The sequence below is a fragment of the Sarcophilus harrisii genome, chromosome 5 (assembly GCF_902635505.1).
Source record: "Sarcophilus harrisii chromosome 5, mSarHar1.11, whole genome shotgun sequence".
NCBI lineage: Eukaryota > Metazoa > Chordata > Mammalia > Dasyuromorphia > Dasyuridae > Sarcophilus > Sarcophilus harrisii.
The window spans coordinates 14,297,701-14,315,999 of NC_045430.1; the positions used below are offsets into that span (position 1 = coordinate 14,297,701).

General features: G+C 42.4%; 1 protein-coding gene and 1 long non-coding RNA gene across 2 annotated transcripts in view; both read left to right on the plus strand.

Moving 5' to 3' along the window:
- Positions 1 to 282: 282 nt before the first annotated feature.
- LOC111721065 lies at positions 283 to 8,003 on the plus strand. Its single transcript, XR_002770434.2, has 3 exons — positions 283 to 715; positions 839 to 940; positions 5,797 to 8,003. It is a non-coding gene; the product is annotated as an uncharacterized LOC111721065 (long non-coding RNA).
- A 772-nt stretch (positions 8,004 to 8,775) lies between these two features.
- The window catches only part of RAC2 (Rac family small GTPase 2), a 37,296-nt gene continuing 27,772 nt past the window's right edge, over positions 8,776 to 18,299 (plus strand). Inside the window, exons 1-2 of the mRNA XM_003771126.4 lie at positions 8,776 to 9,004; positions 11,930 to 12,001. Of these exons, the coding sequence (XP_003771174.1) occupies positions 8,970 to 9,004; positions 11,930 to 12,001 (107 nt within the window). The 5' untranslated portion in view covers positions 8,776 to 8,969. The remainder of the gene's footprint in view (positions 9,005 to 11,929; positions 12,002 to 18,299) is intronic.

The window sequence follows — 18,299 nt, forward strand, 5'->3', positions numbered from 1 at the left end:
TATGTGTGCAGAGCATAGTACTCTGAGGCTTATATAGCAGCTATCAAAAATAATTCATTCCCCTAATATAAAAGAATATACATTTAAATTCCAGTAGGTGGCAATGAAACCAGCAGAAAGAGCTACTTCCCTCTTTCTAATCGTATACCAGCTGCTATACCCTGCCAGCCCACAACTTCACAATTTCTAGGCTTTATTTACAAGGGAAACGAGAATATGCAAATTCAGAAATAAGAGCATGAAGTCATTAGAAATGAAACTAAAAAAAAAAAATTGCCTCATTTCAGACAAGGCAGATTCTAAATTCTCTGCTCTCTTCTATAAAGCTCCCCGCTTGATATATCATGATTTCCAAAGGGATCAATAACCTTCAAGTACATGAAATAGGCAATGGAGCCCTCCCTATTTCTTTCCCCCAAATTTAACATATAGTCTCTTCTACTGATTTTCACATGGGCTCAAGGTTCTGTGCCATACTGGTCACCCTCCCTGGAGGATATAGCTTTCCAATATCCCTTTTGAAAGCTGTTTTCCCGAACTGATCAAAACACTCCAAATAAGGATTCTGTAAACTTAAAAAAATTATAACTATTTCAACCGAATTGTTTTTATCTGTAGGGAAGGAGAAAGCAGTATTTGTATTACTATGTACCAGGTACTGTATTAAGTGCTTTACAATTATTATCTCATTTGATCCTGACGACAACCTTGAGAGGTAAGTACTGCTTTTATTCCCATTTACAGTTGAAGAAATGGAGGGACACAGAAGTTCGTGATTTGCTCAAAATCCTAAGGTCAGATTTTGTGATCCTCTGTATTTTTTGCTTTGAAAAAACAGGATTTTGAGAAGGGTTCAGAGATTTCACCAGACTGGCTGATAAAGAGATCCTTGCCACATAAAAGGCTGGGAACCCTTCCACTTAGATGGAGTCTGACCCAGGTAGGACTTAATTATAGAAGCTCTGTCTTTCTGATGGGATATCTTTTGCTTTAGAGGTACAGGGCGGGGGGGCTGGTGTTCTGTCTATAGTCCCACTTTATCTATCAACAGGCTTTTAGTAATCACTCACTAAGTGTTAGACACTATGTAGGGATGGAAATATAAGGGAATGGAATGGAATATATATGGAAATGTAAAGGAAAAAAATTAAAAATGATTCTTGTCTAAAAGGAGTTGATAGTCTAACAAAGAAGAAAAGAGGTAGACTTACATAGATTTGTTCTTATAGTTGTTCTCAAAAAGAACAAACATCAGGGAGGGGATGCTAAAACAGGAAGTGAACTGGATTTGAGTAAGGGAAGGCTGTGCAAGGTTAGCTGCCTCACTTTCTCTTCCAATGGCCAGATACAGAGCAGGTCAACTGGAGATGGTCCTGGATGCAGTGGGAGACCTTGGCCTTTTTAAGCTATGGTCTCAGTTTAACTGAGTCAATGCTTAATCAGTGATTAAGGAGGCAGAGAGGGACCTATTTTTACCTAGTTTAAAAAAAAAAGAATCAATCTGAGAGGGGAAGACTCTCAGGATTTCTGGCCAAAACAGTAATGATTGCTATTTGCATTCACTCTGAGGCAATCTGGGCCTCCAAACCAGTGGGCTTGGCCTGGGACCTTTTATTGACTAATCAAAGGGAGCCAGAGTGATTGGGGCTCAATCTTGAATGGCCACTTACATAGATACGTAGAATAGATAGAAGGTAACCTTAGAGCAGGAAGCCTTGGTCGGGATCAGGACGGTCTTTTGTGGAAGCTGGTACTTCAGTCTTGAAGGCAGTCAAGGGTTAGCACTCGAGGGATGGGGGACAATCAGTGCCAAAGCATTGCACTGTCAGGTAGGAGGGTAAAGGGCATGGAGCAGAGTTAGTCAAGGCTGAGAAGGCTTTAAGTGCTAAACATTGGGTGTTTATAACTGATGCTCAAGGTAATAGGAATCAATGGAGTTTATCGAGAAGGGGGTAGTGGTCACACGGTTACAATTGTGCTTTAGGAAAATCACTTTGATGAGTAAAGGATGGATTAGAGAGAGAAGGAAGAACAATTAGACTATGGTGATGGTGGAGGCAAGAGGCCATGAGGAGCCCTTTCTGGTCTGGTGCTACTCTACTTGTCTTATCCATGTTCTGTCCTCTGAACCAAACTGGGTGATTCTCTACACCTTCCCCCTCCTCGTGCCTCTGTTTCTCTCTGTTTCTTGATTAAATGCAGGTGATGAGATGGTTATGCAGGTGGCCATAAGGAGACAGACTGTATCAAGATAAAAATAGCAATCTGAGACAATAGTTTAAAGATGTGGGTTCATAACAGCATTTTCACTCTTTGTTGTTCACTTGCATTTTATTTTCCTTCTCATTTTCTTTCCTTTTTATCTGATTTTTTTTTGTGTGCAGCAAGCTAATTGTATAAATATGTTTACATATAATGGTTTTAACATATATTTTAACATGTATAACATATGTTGGATTACTTGCCATCTAGGGGAGGAGGTGAGGGGAAGGAAGGGAAAATTTGGAGCACAAGGTTTTACAAGAGTTAATGTTGATGTATGGGACTACCTGACATCTAGGAGAGAGGGTTGGGGAAAGGAGGAGAAAAGTTGGAACAGAAGGTTTTGCAAGGTTCAATGTTGAAAAATTACCCATGGGAAAAATTGGAACAAAAGGTTTGGGCAATTGTCAATGCTGTAAAATTACCCATGCATATAACTTCTAAATAAAAAGCTATAATAAAAAAAGAAAAAGAAAAATTACCCATGCATATGTTTTGTATATAAAAGACTATAATAAAAAATAAAATTTTAAAAAAGTTAATGTTGAAAAATTGTCCATGCATGTTTTGAAAATAGAAAATCTTTAATAAAAAAAAAAAGATGTGGAGTGAGTTGAATAGGGAGCGGAGGATTATGTCTAGGTTGTAAGCCTGGAAATTGGGAAAATGGCAGTGCTTTTGAGAGGGATTTTGGAAAACTAGTTGGTTTGTGGAAAAATATAAGTTCTGTTTTGGGCATATAGAGAATGAGATGCCTAAGTGTGGGATCAAAATGTCCAATATGTCATTGGCCATTGGAAAATGAGGGAAGGTAAAAAGGAAAGGGAAAAGGACCTAGGACAGAGCAATGGGGGACGTGGAATAAAATAGAGGTGGAAGCTGTAAAGGAGTAGTCTGACAAGAAAGAGGAAATACAAAGTGGTGGAGAGAGAGAGGAAGGAGACTAAACAGAGACAAAGAGAGACGAGACAGAGACAAAGAGAGATGAGACAGAGACAAAGAGACAGAGATGGGGAGGAGAGAATAAAAAGGGGGATGATTTTGGTTTTCTTTTCCTGAACTGTGATCCAGTGAATGAGTGAGATTTGGCACCCCATCCATTAGAATCTTCCAGCCAACAATACATGTCAGCCAACGAACCAATGAGAGAAGGAGAAGGAGAGGGAGAGAGGGGAAGAGGGGAAGAGAAAGACATGAAAAGTCAGAAAGGAAGAACCATTCAGAAGGATAGAGTGATAAACAGTGTCAAAGCTGCAGATAGGTCCAGAAGAATGAGGACTGAGAAAAGGAAAGGAAAAAAAAATAAGAGAAAAAAAAGATTTGTTTTTCATTGAAGCAGAGTGAAAAGACATTGGATTTGAAAGCCTCGGTTCAGACTCCAACCCTGCTATTTACTACCTGTATTTGTTGTTCGGTCATGCAATTGTGTCCCACTCTTTGTGCCAAGTCCACATGCTGTTTTGGGCAACAAACCTGGAATGGGTGGCCATTTTCTTTTCCAGGGCATCCCTAGTTTATAGCTGAAGAACTGAGGCAGAGGGTGAAGTGACTTAGCCAGGCTCACAAAGCCAGTGTCAGACTTACTGATTCCATGCCTGGTGGTCTAGCCCCTGAGTCGCCTCAATGCCCATGATCCCTGCCTAATGATTTCTCCTTCCTGAGCCTTATTTGTAGATGAAGGAGTTGGAAGTGTCAAATGTCCCGTCCAGTTTGAATCCAGAATCCCCTACCTCTTAACCAAGGGTCTTAATGGGCAAAGACTGTGCCTCATCATCTCTCCCAATCAGGATGTTGTTGTTGTTGCTTAGTCATTTTTCATCCTGACTCTGTGGCTCCATTTGGGGTTTTCTTGGCAAAAATATAGGAGCCTTTTCCTTTTCCTTTTCCTTCTCCAACTCACTTTATAGACAAGGAATCTGAGGCAAATAAGATTATATCATCTGCTCAGGCTCACCCAGCTAGTCGGTATCTGAGGTTGGATTCGAACTCAGGTCTTCTTGACTCCAGAGTCAAAGCCCTATATATCGCTACCCCTGGAGAGGGGGGGGGGGATGATTCACCAAGAAATCCCCCTTCAGGGTCTCAAATGATGATTATTTTATTTCATTTCTTTTCCTTCCTTCCTTTGTTTAGCATTAAGTGACTTGTCCAGGGTCACACAGCTAGGAAGTGTGAAGTGCCACTTAGCTGCCCCAACAATTTCTTTCAAAGGTCAGCTCAGGTGCCTTCCCCTCCCAGGTCCACTCAGGCCTCCTTCAGTCATTGCCAATTGTGTATTTTCTTATCAGCACCCACACTGTACCTAGTCAGGCATTTCTCCATTGTCGCTCCGGTACCTAGCACGGCAATGAGCCTGGAGTAAATGTTTATTGAATGTGAAAGGAATTCACCAAGGAATGTGAAATAACAAGCAAATAGAGGAAGCAGGGAAGCAGTAGGGACTGGCCTATCGGGGTGGGGTTCTCAAGTGGACATGGGAGAAAGAATAGCTGGAGCCCAGCCAGGACAGAGAGAAGCAGGAACCCTGCCTCCTCCCAGAGCAGAGGCAGGGGAGAATTCACAGACACTCCAAAACATGGCTCTAGAAGGTCTCCATCATCTGGCTTGGTTTTAGACTCGATCTATAATCAGGTCTTGGGGATTATTTAGAACTAAAAGGGGACAGCTAGGTAGTAGAGTAAATAGAGCAACAGCCCTGAAGTCAGGAAGATCTGAGTTCAAATCTGATCTCAAGACACTTAAGACCTACCTCTGTGACCCTAGGCAAGTCACTTAACCCCAATTGCCTCAGCAAATAATTAAAAAAAAAAAAAAAAAACTAAAGGGAACTGGATCTTGTCTAATGACTAGATGCTAGGCTATTTCATTTGCAGATGGGAAAACTGGTGAGGTACTTTAATGCTTCCAATTACTTCTCAGGTCTCAGTTTCTTCATCGGCAAAAAGGGCCAGGTGAGATTAGGGAGTGATATTAGGATATCTAATTAGGATTAGATATTCCCTCCCCATGCCCTAATCCTTTTGCTCAAATCAGGGGTACACCCTCCCCCAAGAATCCATGAGAAATAGTCTTAGAATAAAAAGGAGTCCCTTTTCCCCCTTTCTGGGGTCCCCTGAAGTGTGTCTGTTCTGACCCGAGTTCTGGATGCAGATGTCAGACACTGTTGTTCTGGAAATGATGCTCTAAAGGAAGTCCAGCCTTTAGAAGTTCACTTTGGCTTGGGAGAATTGGGGGGCACTCTTCCCTCCTTCCATTCTTGTTCCTCCAAATGATTCCCATCCTTCCTCTAAGTTGGATTTGCTATTTTCTACAAAAACTCACAGGCCATGACTGAATCCCTTCCATCACTCCCCAGAGCCAATGGATTGTCATTTCGTTTCATCCAGTAGTTTTCATTTCTCCAAACTGACTAAGAACTTTTTGCACTGACTTTAATGCCTTATTGATTGATCGAATAATCATGTTCTCATCCAAATAAGGCACTTTAAGCGGGGTGGGATGATGAATTGATTCAATAGCCTCTCATCCTCACAGAAATCTATACACAAAAGATACCAGAAGATGTGGAAGTGGTTGCCATAGGAAAGGCTGGACCAGTCCCTGCCCATCAGCCGTGAGTCTTGCATACATCTTTCCTTAAGCAATTTATGGGACTGTTTAAAAACTAGGAAGGTTCGGCCCTCTCTGTCCCTTCTCAATCAACCCAGTAAAAGCACAAAGAGAGCAAAGAAGATTGAGGACAGATGGGTCTTTTTCTTGTCTCCTAGTTTCCCGTGGCTAATGCATCCAACACCAACTAGGCATCTACCACCTTTAGCCTGGCTGGGCTTTGGAAAGCAGAAATCATCCCTGCACAGATTTGACTTGAATCCTTTCTGACTCGGTATGACCCTCCAGAAAGTGGGCTCTATTGACATGGCCTATGAGATCGCAGAACCACATTTGTGTCACAAGAAGCTCAGAGGAAGATCTGGGGAGGAAGTTTACAGTAAAAAAAAAAAAAATCCCAGTGGGAATGATCAGGCCCTGATCACCTCTCACCTGGAATATTGTAATAAACTCTTAATTGATTTCCTTCCTTCCAGCCTCTCCCCACTCCAATTCATGTTTCCTTGCTCTGCCCAAGTTTTTCCCTAAACCACATAGCTGACCCATCACTCTTCTGCTCCATACCCACTGTGGCTCCCTATTACATTCAGGACCAAAACTACATCTCCTCACTTTGTATTTTCAAAACCAACAGAAGCAACTCCCATCCTGCCTTTCTAACATGAGTTATTACATTCTATCCATGTTATTTCCTGCAATGATTAACCTAAATTGGTCTCATCTCCGAGTTCCTTCCCAGTTTCATTTAGGTCTAAATTCCAATTCTGCTTCTCGCTCTCTACGTGATCTTGAACAAGTCATTGAACTTCTAAAGGAAATGCTTCAAATCCAAAATAGAAACACATTAGTTTATTCCCCTGATTTTTAAAAGGAGAGAAGTGAGATCAGAGAGAGAGTAACTTGGCTAAGATAACACAACCGATAAGTAGCAATGCAGGATCTAGGGATGGGGAGAGAGCTAGTTTGCCTGGGGAACTCCAGGAGAAATATGAGCAATGTTTCTGCTGATTCTTGATGGGAAAGCCATCAAACCTCCTCTCTACCCCTGAGGTCCATGACTGTTATTCAGTCAAAAAACAGAAAAACAAAAAACACGGCCTTGGCTACAGGATTCTCTAGGAATTCAACGATAAAAGCAATATATTAGAGCTGGGGCATCTAGTCCAACTCTTTCATTTTCCAAATGAGGGCCTCCTCCAGGAAGTCTGCCCTGATTCCCTTTGGCAATAACAGCCTTGGCCCTCAGACCTCACAAGGTGATTGTTGCTATTCCTCTCAAATAGACTTCTATAATATCACTTATTATGTATTAGTGTTGCCTGGGAAACGCTGACAATGAGAAGAGAGAAATAGAGCTATTGCTTCTTTCCATTTCCATCTTAGTACCTTTGTTTCTGTTGGTACCTTCTCTATCTGGAAGCCATATCCCCATCAAAACACCCCAAGGTGAGGGGTGAGCAGGGCAGTTGCCATGAGTAGGAAACTTAGCCCGATTGGATGTCAGCACCCCGGGACACAGCTCCATTGGCCTTGTACTAGTTATGGTTCCACTGGGTTTCTTCATTTGCTTTGAAGAGGCTGCCCTGGTGTACTGAAAGAAAAGCCTGTAGTTCAAGGCTCTGTGAGTGTTGGTTTATCCCTTGCTCTATCCGGGCTTCAGTTCTGCTTCTATAAAACAAAGTTGAACAAGCTCTGAACTCTATGACACTGTTTCCCCTCTTTGCCTTATGATGGAAAGGGAAGCTCTGGAAGCTAGGAAACATTGGTCATGGTGTCATAATGAAAGGGGGTTTGGTCTTACCTTTTACTAATGGGGGAAAAAAGTCCAAGAAAGAAGACAGAAACTTCTGATATTTCATAAAATCTAGAATCTCCAAATTGTAAGGACCCTTAGAAGGCATCCATTCTAAACTATTATTGAACAGGAATCCTTTCACTCAAACCAGCAATCTATAAACATTTATGAAATACAAAGGGCTCTGCTTTGTGCAGGGGGTTCGGGGACAAAGAACAAAATAACGGGAGATAATATACAAATATAGTCATTATAACCAGAATGTGTCTGGGTGTCTGTTTAACAATCAACTCTCTGGCTTGCATTTTATTTTGCTTCTCTTTTTTTCTTGTGTGACAAGATAATTGTATAAATCTGTATGCATATATTGGATTTAACGTATTTCTACCATGTTTAACATATAATGGACTACTTGCCATCTAGGGGAGGGTGTGAGGGGAAAGGGGGGACAATTGGAACACAGGGTTTTGCAAGGGCTAACGTTGAAGTTTTGAAAAACAAAAAGCTTTAATTAAAAAAAAAAAGAAATCAACTTTCTAGAAGTTATGGAACTGCAGATCATGCTTTGACTTTTAATCTAACCTATGTTTTTCTCCATTCCTTTCTTAAGCCTAGTTAATCAGCAAAATGATAAATCGAGATCCGATGTTGTAGCATTTGGGGATTTCCCAGGTGTAAATACTCACTCAGAATTTAACAATCGACTTTCTGTTTGAGTTGGCTCCAGCACAACTCTTAGGAGAATAAATAGGAGGTCACTGGGTAACTGTAATTTGGGGAGATCAAGAGAGGTTTTCTACAGAAAATAATGCTGAAACTGTATCTAAAGAAGGAGAAAGGTTCTGTACAATAAAGGTAAGGAGGGGCCACCTTTCATGCATAACAGGTGCTAAATTAAAACAACAACAAAAAAAACCAGGAGCCATAAAATCGGCTGCCCCGCAGGATCAACAGCAGCTCCACCATTTACTTTGCCAAGGTGACCTTCTTTTAAGGTGCTCTGGGGCTCCCAGCCACCCAAAGGGGCCCAAACTTCTCTTTCAAACCACACGCCCCGCCTCCTACAAACGGTGGCTGGAGCTGGGGGGCGGGGGAGGCAGCCTGTTGAGTAAGTCAGTTCCCCTTCCGCTTCTCCCCACTGCTCTCCAACGACCTGCCAAACTACCAACCTGTTAATTATTATTTTTGCTCCTTCTCTCTGTCCCTCTCCTCGGGAGGTTGCTTCCCTCATTCTTTGGCTGTCCAGGAGGAGTCAGCCTTCTCCTTTCTCCTCGCCTCAACACCTCCAAGGAGTCCAAAGAACATGCAGGCTATCAAATGTGTGGTGGTGGGAGATGGGTAGGTATCTTGCTTTGCTTCTGGACCGGGCGCTGGGGGCATCTTCCCCGGGGGCAAAGGTTGGGGCAGGTTACCAACGTTGAACTGTTTCTCTTGCCAGCTTCTTCCCCGGTCCCTTTCCCTTTACCCCAAGGGCATTCTGTGCTTTCTAGAACTTAGAAGCTGATGGGGAACAGCTGTAAAAACTCATGTCTCTTCTCTCCTTGACAGAAATCTTCTGGGTGGGATAGGGTGGTTTGGGCTATTATAGCTCACCTTCGTCATCCTGCCCCCACCCTAAATCTGTTGAAGGAATGGGGCCGGAGGGTAGGGTGGGGCTAAGATTCTGTACCTACACTGAGCTCAGCATCATGGGTGTTGGTGCATCCTTGAAGCAACTCGGGCCATTGGTAGGGCTGGAAGATGGTTTCCCTTCTCCCATCTCTGGGGAAATCATGGCCAGGGTCATGATGAGACCTCTAGTTGTTCCCACTGCCATGTTGTGATCCTGTTGGTCTTGTTGGGGTGAGAGAACCTTGATCGATATGAATGTTAATGTGAGAAGAAATTCAAAGTCATATAGACTGAGTCCTGAAATGTAAATGTGGTTCAAATCTTACCGAGTACTGGACCTGGAGTCAGTTATTAACTGTGTGACATTGGGCAAATCCCTCTGAGCTTCTTCTGCAAAATAAAGGGGGTGGTCTCTCAGACCTTTGGGGATTCTTCCAACTGCAAAGCCATGGTACTATAATATTTCTAGACCTCGGTTTCCTTATCTGTAAAAAAAAAAAAAAAGTCTTAGGTTAGATGATTTCCATGACCCCTGGCAGTTCTAAACCTAAAAGCTTTTTGCCTGTGATCTCTGTTACTTGCAACCTTTTCAACCTTGAACAAGTTATTGGAATTATCTGATTTTTTTTCTTTCTTTGTGAGATAAAGATGGGGTGGAGGGGAAGACTCTTATGTTTTCTTCAAATATTAAATCTTCTGACTGACTTTCTGTCACCCTCTCCTGGGATTCTGGCTCTAACTCTTCCTGGTATGACCTCGAATAGATCACTTCCCCACGGTCTTCACTTTCTTTTCTGCAAAGTGATGACCCTTTTATCTCTAAGGTTTGTTTGAAGACCAGGATGTGACATTTTGTATAGGGAAGAGATGGGGAGAAACAGGGACCAGAAAGACTCCATGTAAGACAGGAACGTAGAGCTGGGAGAGAGCCTTGGAATGTGGAATGGCAGACCTGGGAAGGCCCTCAGAACACAGAAGGTCAGAGATAGGATGGAAGGGTGGAGCTAGAAGAAGGGTTGGGAACTTAGAGCATAGAATGCTAGAGTTAGGAGGGATCTTAGAACCCTGAATAATATCAGAGCTGGGAAATGGCCTTGGGATGTGGAATGGCAGAACTGGAAAGGCCTTCAGAACACAGGTCAGAGGTAGGATGGAAGGATGGATCATAAAAGAAGGGTTGGGAATTTAGAACATAGAATGCTAGTTAGGAGGGATCTTAGAACACTGAATAATATTAGAGCTGGGATTTGGTCTTAGAAAGTGGAATGACACAGCTGGGAGAAGGCCTTGGGATGTGGAATGGCAGACCTGGGAAGGCCCTCACAACACAGAAGGTCACAGGTAGGGTGGAGGATTGGAACTGAGAAGGATTGGGAACTTAGAGCATAGAATGCTAATGTTAGAGGGATCTTAGAACCTTGAATGTCTGCACTAGGAGAGATCTTAGAAAACGAAATGTCAGAGCAGAGATTATTGAAATGTCAGAGCTGAGAAGAAATCTTCTAACTCCTTGGTATTACAGGTGAGGAACTTAAAGCCCAGGGTTACTTGTTCAAGGTCACACACACATACACAGTGGCTGAGGCTGGACCTCCAAATAAGTCTGCTGACCCAAACTTGGAGGCACTTTTCTGAACTGGTTGGGGAGGGTTCTGTACAGGTGAAGAGGACCTAGTCTGGTCCCTAATTGGCACTTAGAGAGTTAATGGTGCTAGGGTATGATCTACACTGATCCCTTCCCCCTCCTTTCCCCCCTCATTACTTCTCTGAACTGGTTTTTCAGCGGAAGTTGGTGAGCCAAGCCCTCCTCTTATTCAAAATGGGGAGGGGAAAGGGGGCCCCAGGGAAAAGAAACTGAACCAGACAGGGATGGAAAGAAAAGGAAACTTCACGAGTAAATTGGTCCCTAGACAGGAAGTTAATGTGGTGGCAGGTCTTTACACCTTGCACCTGACCCAGGAAAACCCCCTTTCCTCCCACCCCCAGCTCAGGTGTGCTTCTCAGTGCCTTCTTTTCTCCTCCCACTCTTTATAGCTTGGATTCCAAAGTGGATGGGCCTGAGCACATCACAGAAGTAGGAGGCTTAGACCCAAGGAAAAGAAATGGGAAAAGCAGAAAGGGATGGGAGAGGTGGGCCAAGGAAGCCATCATTATGCAATCTTTGATCATTGAACCTTAGAATGTCAGAACTTGGAGGATCTTGGAACACAAAACATCAATGGTGGGAGGGCCCTGAGAATAGGAAATATTAGAACTGAGAAGACCTTAGAATAAGGAATGGCAGCTGGGAGACACTATCAGGTCCAAATCTTTCACTTTACATAGGGGGACACTGAGGCTCAGAGCAGAGAGATGACTTGTAGAAGGTCTTACTCAAAGTGAGCTTGTGGCAGAAGAAAGACAGATCTAACACTCTTGACTCTAGAGTGTTTTTTCTGTTCCACTATTCAGAGAAAGAGAAGGAATATGGGGCCCTACAGAAAGTGGGGGTAAGCTTCCAGTTGGTTCCCTGTACCTAACCTGGTATGATTTGACTTGAGGGAGATTAAGCTTTGACTAGACATTAAACTCTATAGGAGGACTGCATCTTCACTGGGGAAGGGAAATACAAAGTAGAAACCACTGAACTTCTCTGTCTCTTCTTCATTTCAGAGCTGTGGGTAAAACCTGCCTCCTCATCAGCTACACCACCAATGCCTTTCCTGGAGAATATATTCCCACAGTGTGAGTACGCGGAGAGGGAGGGATCCTTCTGGGAAGGGAGAAGGGGACAAACTCAAGAGCTCTGTGTGAGGGAAAGAGAATTTAATCCGATCAAGGCTGGGTGCTACAGTGTATAGAACTGGCTCCGGAGTCAGAAACTGAGTTTGCATACTATATTATCCATTGACTAGCTGTGTAAGCTTGGGATAACCTCTCTGGACTCAGTTTCCCCACCTGTAAAATGAAAATGGTGGACTAGAAAATTTTTAAGTTCCCTCGGCCCTCTAATTTACAGAATCTGAGTGAGAAGGAATCCTCAGAGGTCCAACCCAGCCTGGTCATGAACTGGAATCCCTTTTATAACAGTCTTCATCTAATGGAGACTTCATTGCTTATATTTAGTCATTTTTCAGTCCATCAACCCCATTTGGGGTTTTCTTGGCAAAGACACAAGAATGGCTTGCTGTTTCCTCCTCTGACTCATTTTACAGATGAGGAAGCTGAGGCAAAGGGGGTGAAGTGATTGCCCAGGGTCTACTAAGTGTCTAAGGCTGGATTTGAACTCAGGAGGATGAGTCTTTCTGACTCCAGTCCTGGCACCTTTATCCCCTGCAGCACCACCTAGCTGCCTTCCTTGCTTATATAATCATTGATATAATCATTAGAAAGTTTTTTCATATTTGCATCTGATTGGCAGATTCTATTTTTGCCCTCTGGGTCCAGCAGAATGAAATTAATCCCTATTCTACATACTAATCTTATAGACACTTTCAGCCAGGGCCCTAAGCCTTTTCTAAACTAAACACCCAGTTCTTTTTACTAATCCTTGGATGTTCCTTTGACAACATGGCCAGCCCGGTGGTTCTTGGTGTGATCTGACCACAGTAGAATATGGAAGGTCCATTCTCTGTCTTGTTCTGGACATTTTGCTCCCCTATAATACAGGCTAAGATGATGTTAGCTTTTTGGAGACTCCACTCCATTGCTGATTTATACATTACTTTTAGGAGCCCCATTTTACAGATGGAAGACACTGAGGTTCAGAGTGTCATACAGCTAGAGAGTATATTTAAAGCAGAATTCTAATCCACATCTTCTTGAAGAAAGGTCTGAGGTTCGTTTGTGTACATTATCCCTTTCTGGCCTGGGATTATTTCTATTTTAGCCCTCAAGATTCCTTCCAGATGTTGCAATCACTCATGCAGGAAGTCCTTCTATATTTCTATTCTAGGGACCTTAAAGAGGTGCTTTGGGCCAAACTCTAGAGGAAACTTAGATTCAGTGTTCAGCGAGATCTCATGCATATAAATGAAGCAAAGAACTCGTAGAATCTCAGAGCTGGAAGAGACACAATCTATTCCAAGGTGGATGTAGGGGAAAAAAGTTCCTTTCAAGTATTCATGAGAAGTGGTTGTCCAATCCCTTCTTGAATAACATTATAGACAGGGAACTCACTACCTCAAAAGACAGCACTTTGCAATAGCTCTGATTGGAAGATAGTTCTTCCCCTTCAACTCCAATATGGCTAAGCCTTATCTATTCTTTCTTTTGATCTTTTAATGTCATGGTTTCTAGTCCCTTCCTTATCCAGATCCAGAGAAACCTCATCTTTAAAGCAGGTACATGATATAGTAGCTAGCACATTGGATGTAAAACCAGGAGATCTGAGTTCAAATCTTGCCTTAATCACTTACTAGCGGGGTGATTCTGGGCAAATCATATCCCTGCTCTGGGTCTCAGTTTCCCATCTGCCAAATGAAATGGTTGAATTAGACAACCTCCAGTCCTAGCTGTAGGATCCTTTAGGCTTATTAATCTCATGACTGTTTTCTCTGCCTCATAATAAAAAATTACACCATATCAAATGATGCAGTTTGGTCTTTTCAGATATTCTTTTGTTGTGACCCTTCTGCTCTGGTCCTAGTTCTGATCGTTGCTACTCTGAGTCAGGGATGTGGGGGTTATTGAATGTCACCTCAGAAGTTGGAGTCAGATCCACAATTCAAGAGGGTGACTGTTGCCTCTCATGGGATTCTAGGGTCATGGGTTTGGAGCCGAAAGAGACCTCGGAGACCATCTTGTACAATCCCTTTGTTTCTTGATGACGAAATTGAAGCAAATGGTTTGCCCAAAGTCAGATAATAAACATCCAGGTCCTTTGATCCCGGAGCCAGGGATCTTTCTAATACATCGAATTCTGTCCTCCCCACTCCAACCTCCCTCAAAGTGCCTCTTGGATCTTGGGAATTCCCTTGCAATTTATCTTGATTGAGAACTGAGGAAGTTACAAGGAGACAGATTTAAGATCAATAGAAGAAAGGACTTCCTGCCATTTAGAGTTGCCCATTGGAATATCTTGCTTTGGGAGGTGCTGAGATCCTCATCTCTGGTACAAAAGAAAAGGGTTTCTACTATGCCACATTATCCCCAGCTCATTGACACAACTCTTATCAGGGATGCTATTGACTAGATGCTTCCTTGGGAGGGAGATTGGACTAATTGATTTCCAAGATCCAGATCTTAAGATCTGAGGATGCAAAATTCCTTACCTCATTCAAGAGAAATCCAATATTATGTTTGTGTGTTTATGGAATCCTTCCTCCCTCTTCCTTTTAGCAGTTTTTTGAGGGATGAGAAAAAATGGAAGAATGGATGAATTTGCTCCATTAACTATATGCCACAGGGTGGCCACATACATTCCTCCCACTTCTGCTCCCCTTCTTGGTTAGAGAAGCCCAAAGGATCTTGTCATGTAGCTCTTTGTATTTCAGTTGTTCCTATCAAGCCTTCGGAGGAACAGTTAGCCATGACTTAAAAAAAAAAAAAAAGAATATTTAAAAGGGAGAAAATACTGACTTGGAGAAGGACGCTGAGTCTAAGATCAAGAGATTCAGGTTCTATGTCTAGAACTATTTTTAATTATCATCTGTCTTCCTCTGTTTCCCTTCTAGAAGATGAAAGAGGAGAAATGGATCCTCTATAAGGGATCTTCAGTTTCTAATATTCTATCATCTCAGTTTAGCAGTGATGGATAACACCAATGGGTAGCGTAAGCATTTCTGAAGGGTCTACTATGTGTCAGGCACACAGAAGGGATAGAAATACGAAAGTGAAACAATTCTTGCCCTCAAGGAGCTGGTAGTCTACTGGGGGATAGCAAATACACATATAAGTATGTATAGGATACATATAGGATAGTTTGGGAAAGGACTGGGAAGATCAGGAAAAGCTTTCTGGCAAAAGTGATATTTGAGCAGATCTTTGAAGCAAATTAGAGATTTTAAGAGGCAGCAAGGAGGAAGGGGTGCATTCTGGGTATGTAGGATAACCTGTGCAAACATTTGGAGAGGAGAGATGAAATGTCACATGTGAGGAAAAGCAAGAAGGCCAGTGTGTGAAAAGGATAAATGTCAAGCAAGGCTGGGGATATGTGGTCTCCTTTCTGGCTGGTCCAGAGTGTGAAGTCTCATGGCAATGTGAATGAAAGCCTTAGGGATAATAAAGAAGTCCATTTAGGGGACTTGGGGTTGCATATCTATGCTGCAAAGAGCAGATTAGAATGTGAAGGAGTAGCTAGAGGGTAGTGGATAGAGTACCAGCCCTGAAGTCAGGAGGACCCGAGTTCAAATCTGATCTCGGACACTTAATATTTCCTAGATGTGTGACTCTGGGCAACTTAACCCCAATTGCTTCAGGGGGAAAAAAAAGAATGTGGAAAAAGAAGAAAAAAACCCAAGTGTAGAGGCAGGCAATTGTTGGCTCCAAAGCCCTAGTGCCCTTTCCAGCTCAGCCCCTAACTGGTTTCATTACCCTGAGCTAGTCATTGAATTTTCTTGGCTGCAGTATCCCCATCTATAAAACACTGAGGTTGGGTTTCATGACGTCGATTATTTCTCTTAGCTCAAACATAGAATCTAGGATTTTAAAAAAATGCTCGATGAACATTTGGAGATTTTAGATAAGGAACTAAAACATAGTTTAGCAATTCTGGGAGTTTCCTTCTATGTTATGGAAGGGGGGAGCAATCTAAATTCAATGTTTATGAGGTTTGTAAAGGGTATAAACAGTGCCTCGGCACGTTTATTTCCAGCAAGTCATATGGCTCAGTCTATTTCAGTTGCTCCGATCAAGCCTTCAGAGGAACAGTTAGCTCAAAGGGGAAGATGGGTAGAGAGGAAAAAAATCCCCCCACTTACTGACCTGGAAAAGAACACTGATCACGGAAGAGGTCAGAGATGGGAGGGACGTTTATGGTTATGACTGCCTTGTGTCATATAGGAAAATCATCGAGCAGAGAGCCAGAAAGCCTGAATCAGAAAACAGCCTCTGACTCTTGGATAGTTGTGGGACCCTGAGAAAGCTTTGTGACCTTTCTGAGTTTATACTTCCCAGTCCAATCCAATTTAATCTAATCTAATCCAGTCTGGTCTAATTCGGTTCAAACCAGTCCAGAATAGTCCAGTTCAATCTAGTCTAGTTTAGTTGAGTCCAATCTAGTCCAAACCAATTCAGTCCAGTCTCATTTAATCTAGTCTAAATCAATGTAATCTAGTCCAATGCAGTCTAGTCCAATTCAATGCAATTCAACCCATTCTAACCCAGTCCACTTCTATCCAATCCAACCTAGTCCAATTGAGACCAGTCACTGTAATACAGTCCAGATCAATCCAGTCCAATCCAGCCCAATCTAGTCCAATCTAATCTAAACCAATTCAATCCAGTCTAATCCAATCCGGTCCAACTCAATGTAGTTTAGTCGAATTCAGACCAGTCCAATTCAGTGCATTCAACCCATTCCAATCCAGTCCAGTTCTATCTAGTCCAATGCAGTCCAGTCCAATTGAGACCAGTCCAGATCAATTCAATGCAGTCCAACTCAGCCCATCCCACTCCAAACTAGTCTAAATTTAATCCAATCCAATCTAGTCCAAGTGAATGTAGTCAAATCTAAACCATTCCAGTCCAATGAAGTCCAGTTTAGTCCAAGTCAATCTAGTTTAGTACAATTGTGACCCAGTCCAGATCAATTCAATGCAGTTCAATTTAGTCCAAACCAGTCCAATCCAATGCAATTCAATCCATTCCAGTTCAGTCCAAGTCGATCTAGTCTAGTCCAATGCAGTCTGGTCCAGTTGCAATCTAGTCCTCTCCAATCCAGTTCAGAGCGATTCAATTCAATCCAGTCCAATCCAACCTGGCTCAATCCAATCCAGTTCAGTCCAATCTAAAACTTTACTCAAGGTAGCATAGCTAACAATAATAAAATATAGATGAAAATGGAATATGATGAATGTATGAATGAGAAAACATCTATTAAGTATTTATTATAAGCAACACATTGGCATTACAAAAGTCACTTCTGGGGTGTCTATAGTATTTGAAGCCCCACACATTCATGACAGCCCTGGATCTTTAAACAATTTTATGAGGTAGATTCTACAATGACACCCATTTTACAGATGAATAAATTGAGACCCAGAAACAAGAACTGACTTCCCTGGGGTCACAAGATAGTTACTGACTGACACTGGATAAAAACTATGACTGCAAATCTAGGATCCTTTGCATTATACTACATTGCCTCTCTGAACTTTACTTTCCTCATCTCTAAAATGGGTATGATAATATTAGTCTTATCTGACTCAGAATTGAGTGGAAAAGAACACGTAAAAGAACATATGTAAAACATAATCTAAAGAAATGCTATTATAGTATACTATAAAGCTACTGAGGGCAGAACTGAAGGGGGAAAAAGTCACAAAGGGGAAACTGCAACTTAGAGTGGGGGGCAGGGTGGATAAGGAAGTAGCACCCATTTGAGGGAGTTTCCCATTTTTTGTATGCACATGAGCCCTGGGTCTTTTTTTTTTTTATTTTTTATTTTTTTTTAAGAAGCCACCTCCTCCTTCCTCACTTGACATCACTGCTCAGACACCAGCAGCCTGGGGGACCCCAGTGCTTGCGATTCAGAAACACCAAGCCCTTGTGATGAAAGAGATTTTGAATGCCAGGAGGAGATGGACTTTTCTTGGAGCAGGACTCAGATAGGGCTTTGTTTGGTCAATGGTGTGGGTACTGAGCCAATTTAATTCAAGAAGCTTTGTTTAAGAGTTAATCATGTGCACATGTCTTGCTTTAAAGTTTGCAAAGAACTTTGCACATATTTTGTAAATAAATTTTATCCTTTCAAAAAAAAAAAAAGAGTTAATCATGTGCAAGGCAACAAGGCTATGGATTCAGAAGCTGCTTCTGGGATGAGGGAGGAAGCAGGGACCAGCTTTGTGAGAGTCAGAGAATAACTGTGGACCTTGTGGTCCAG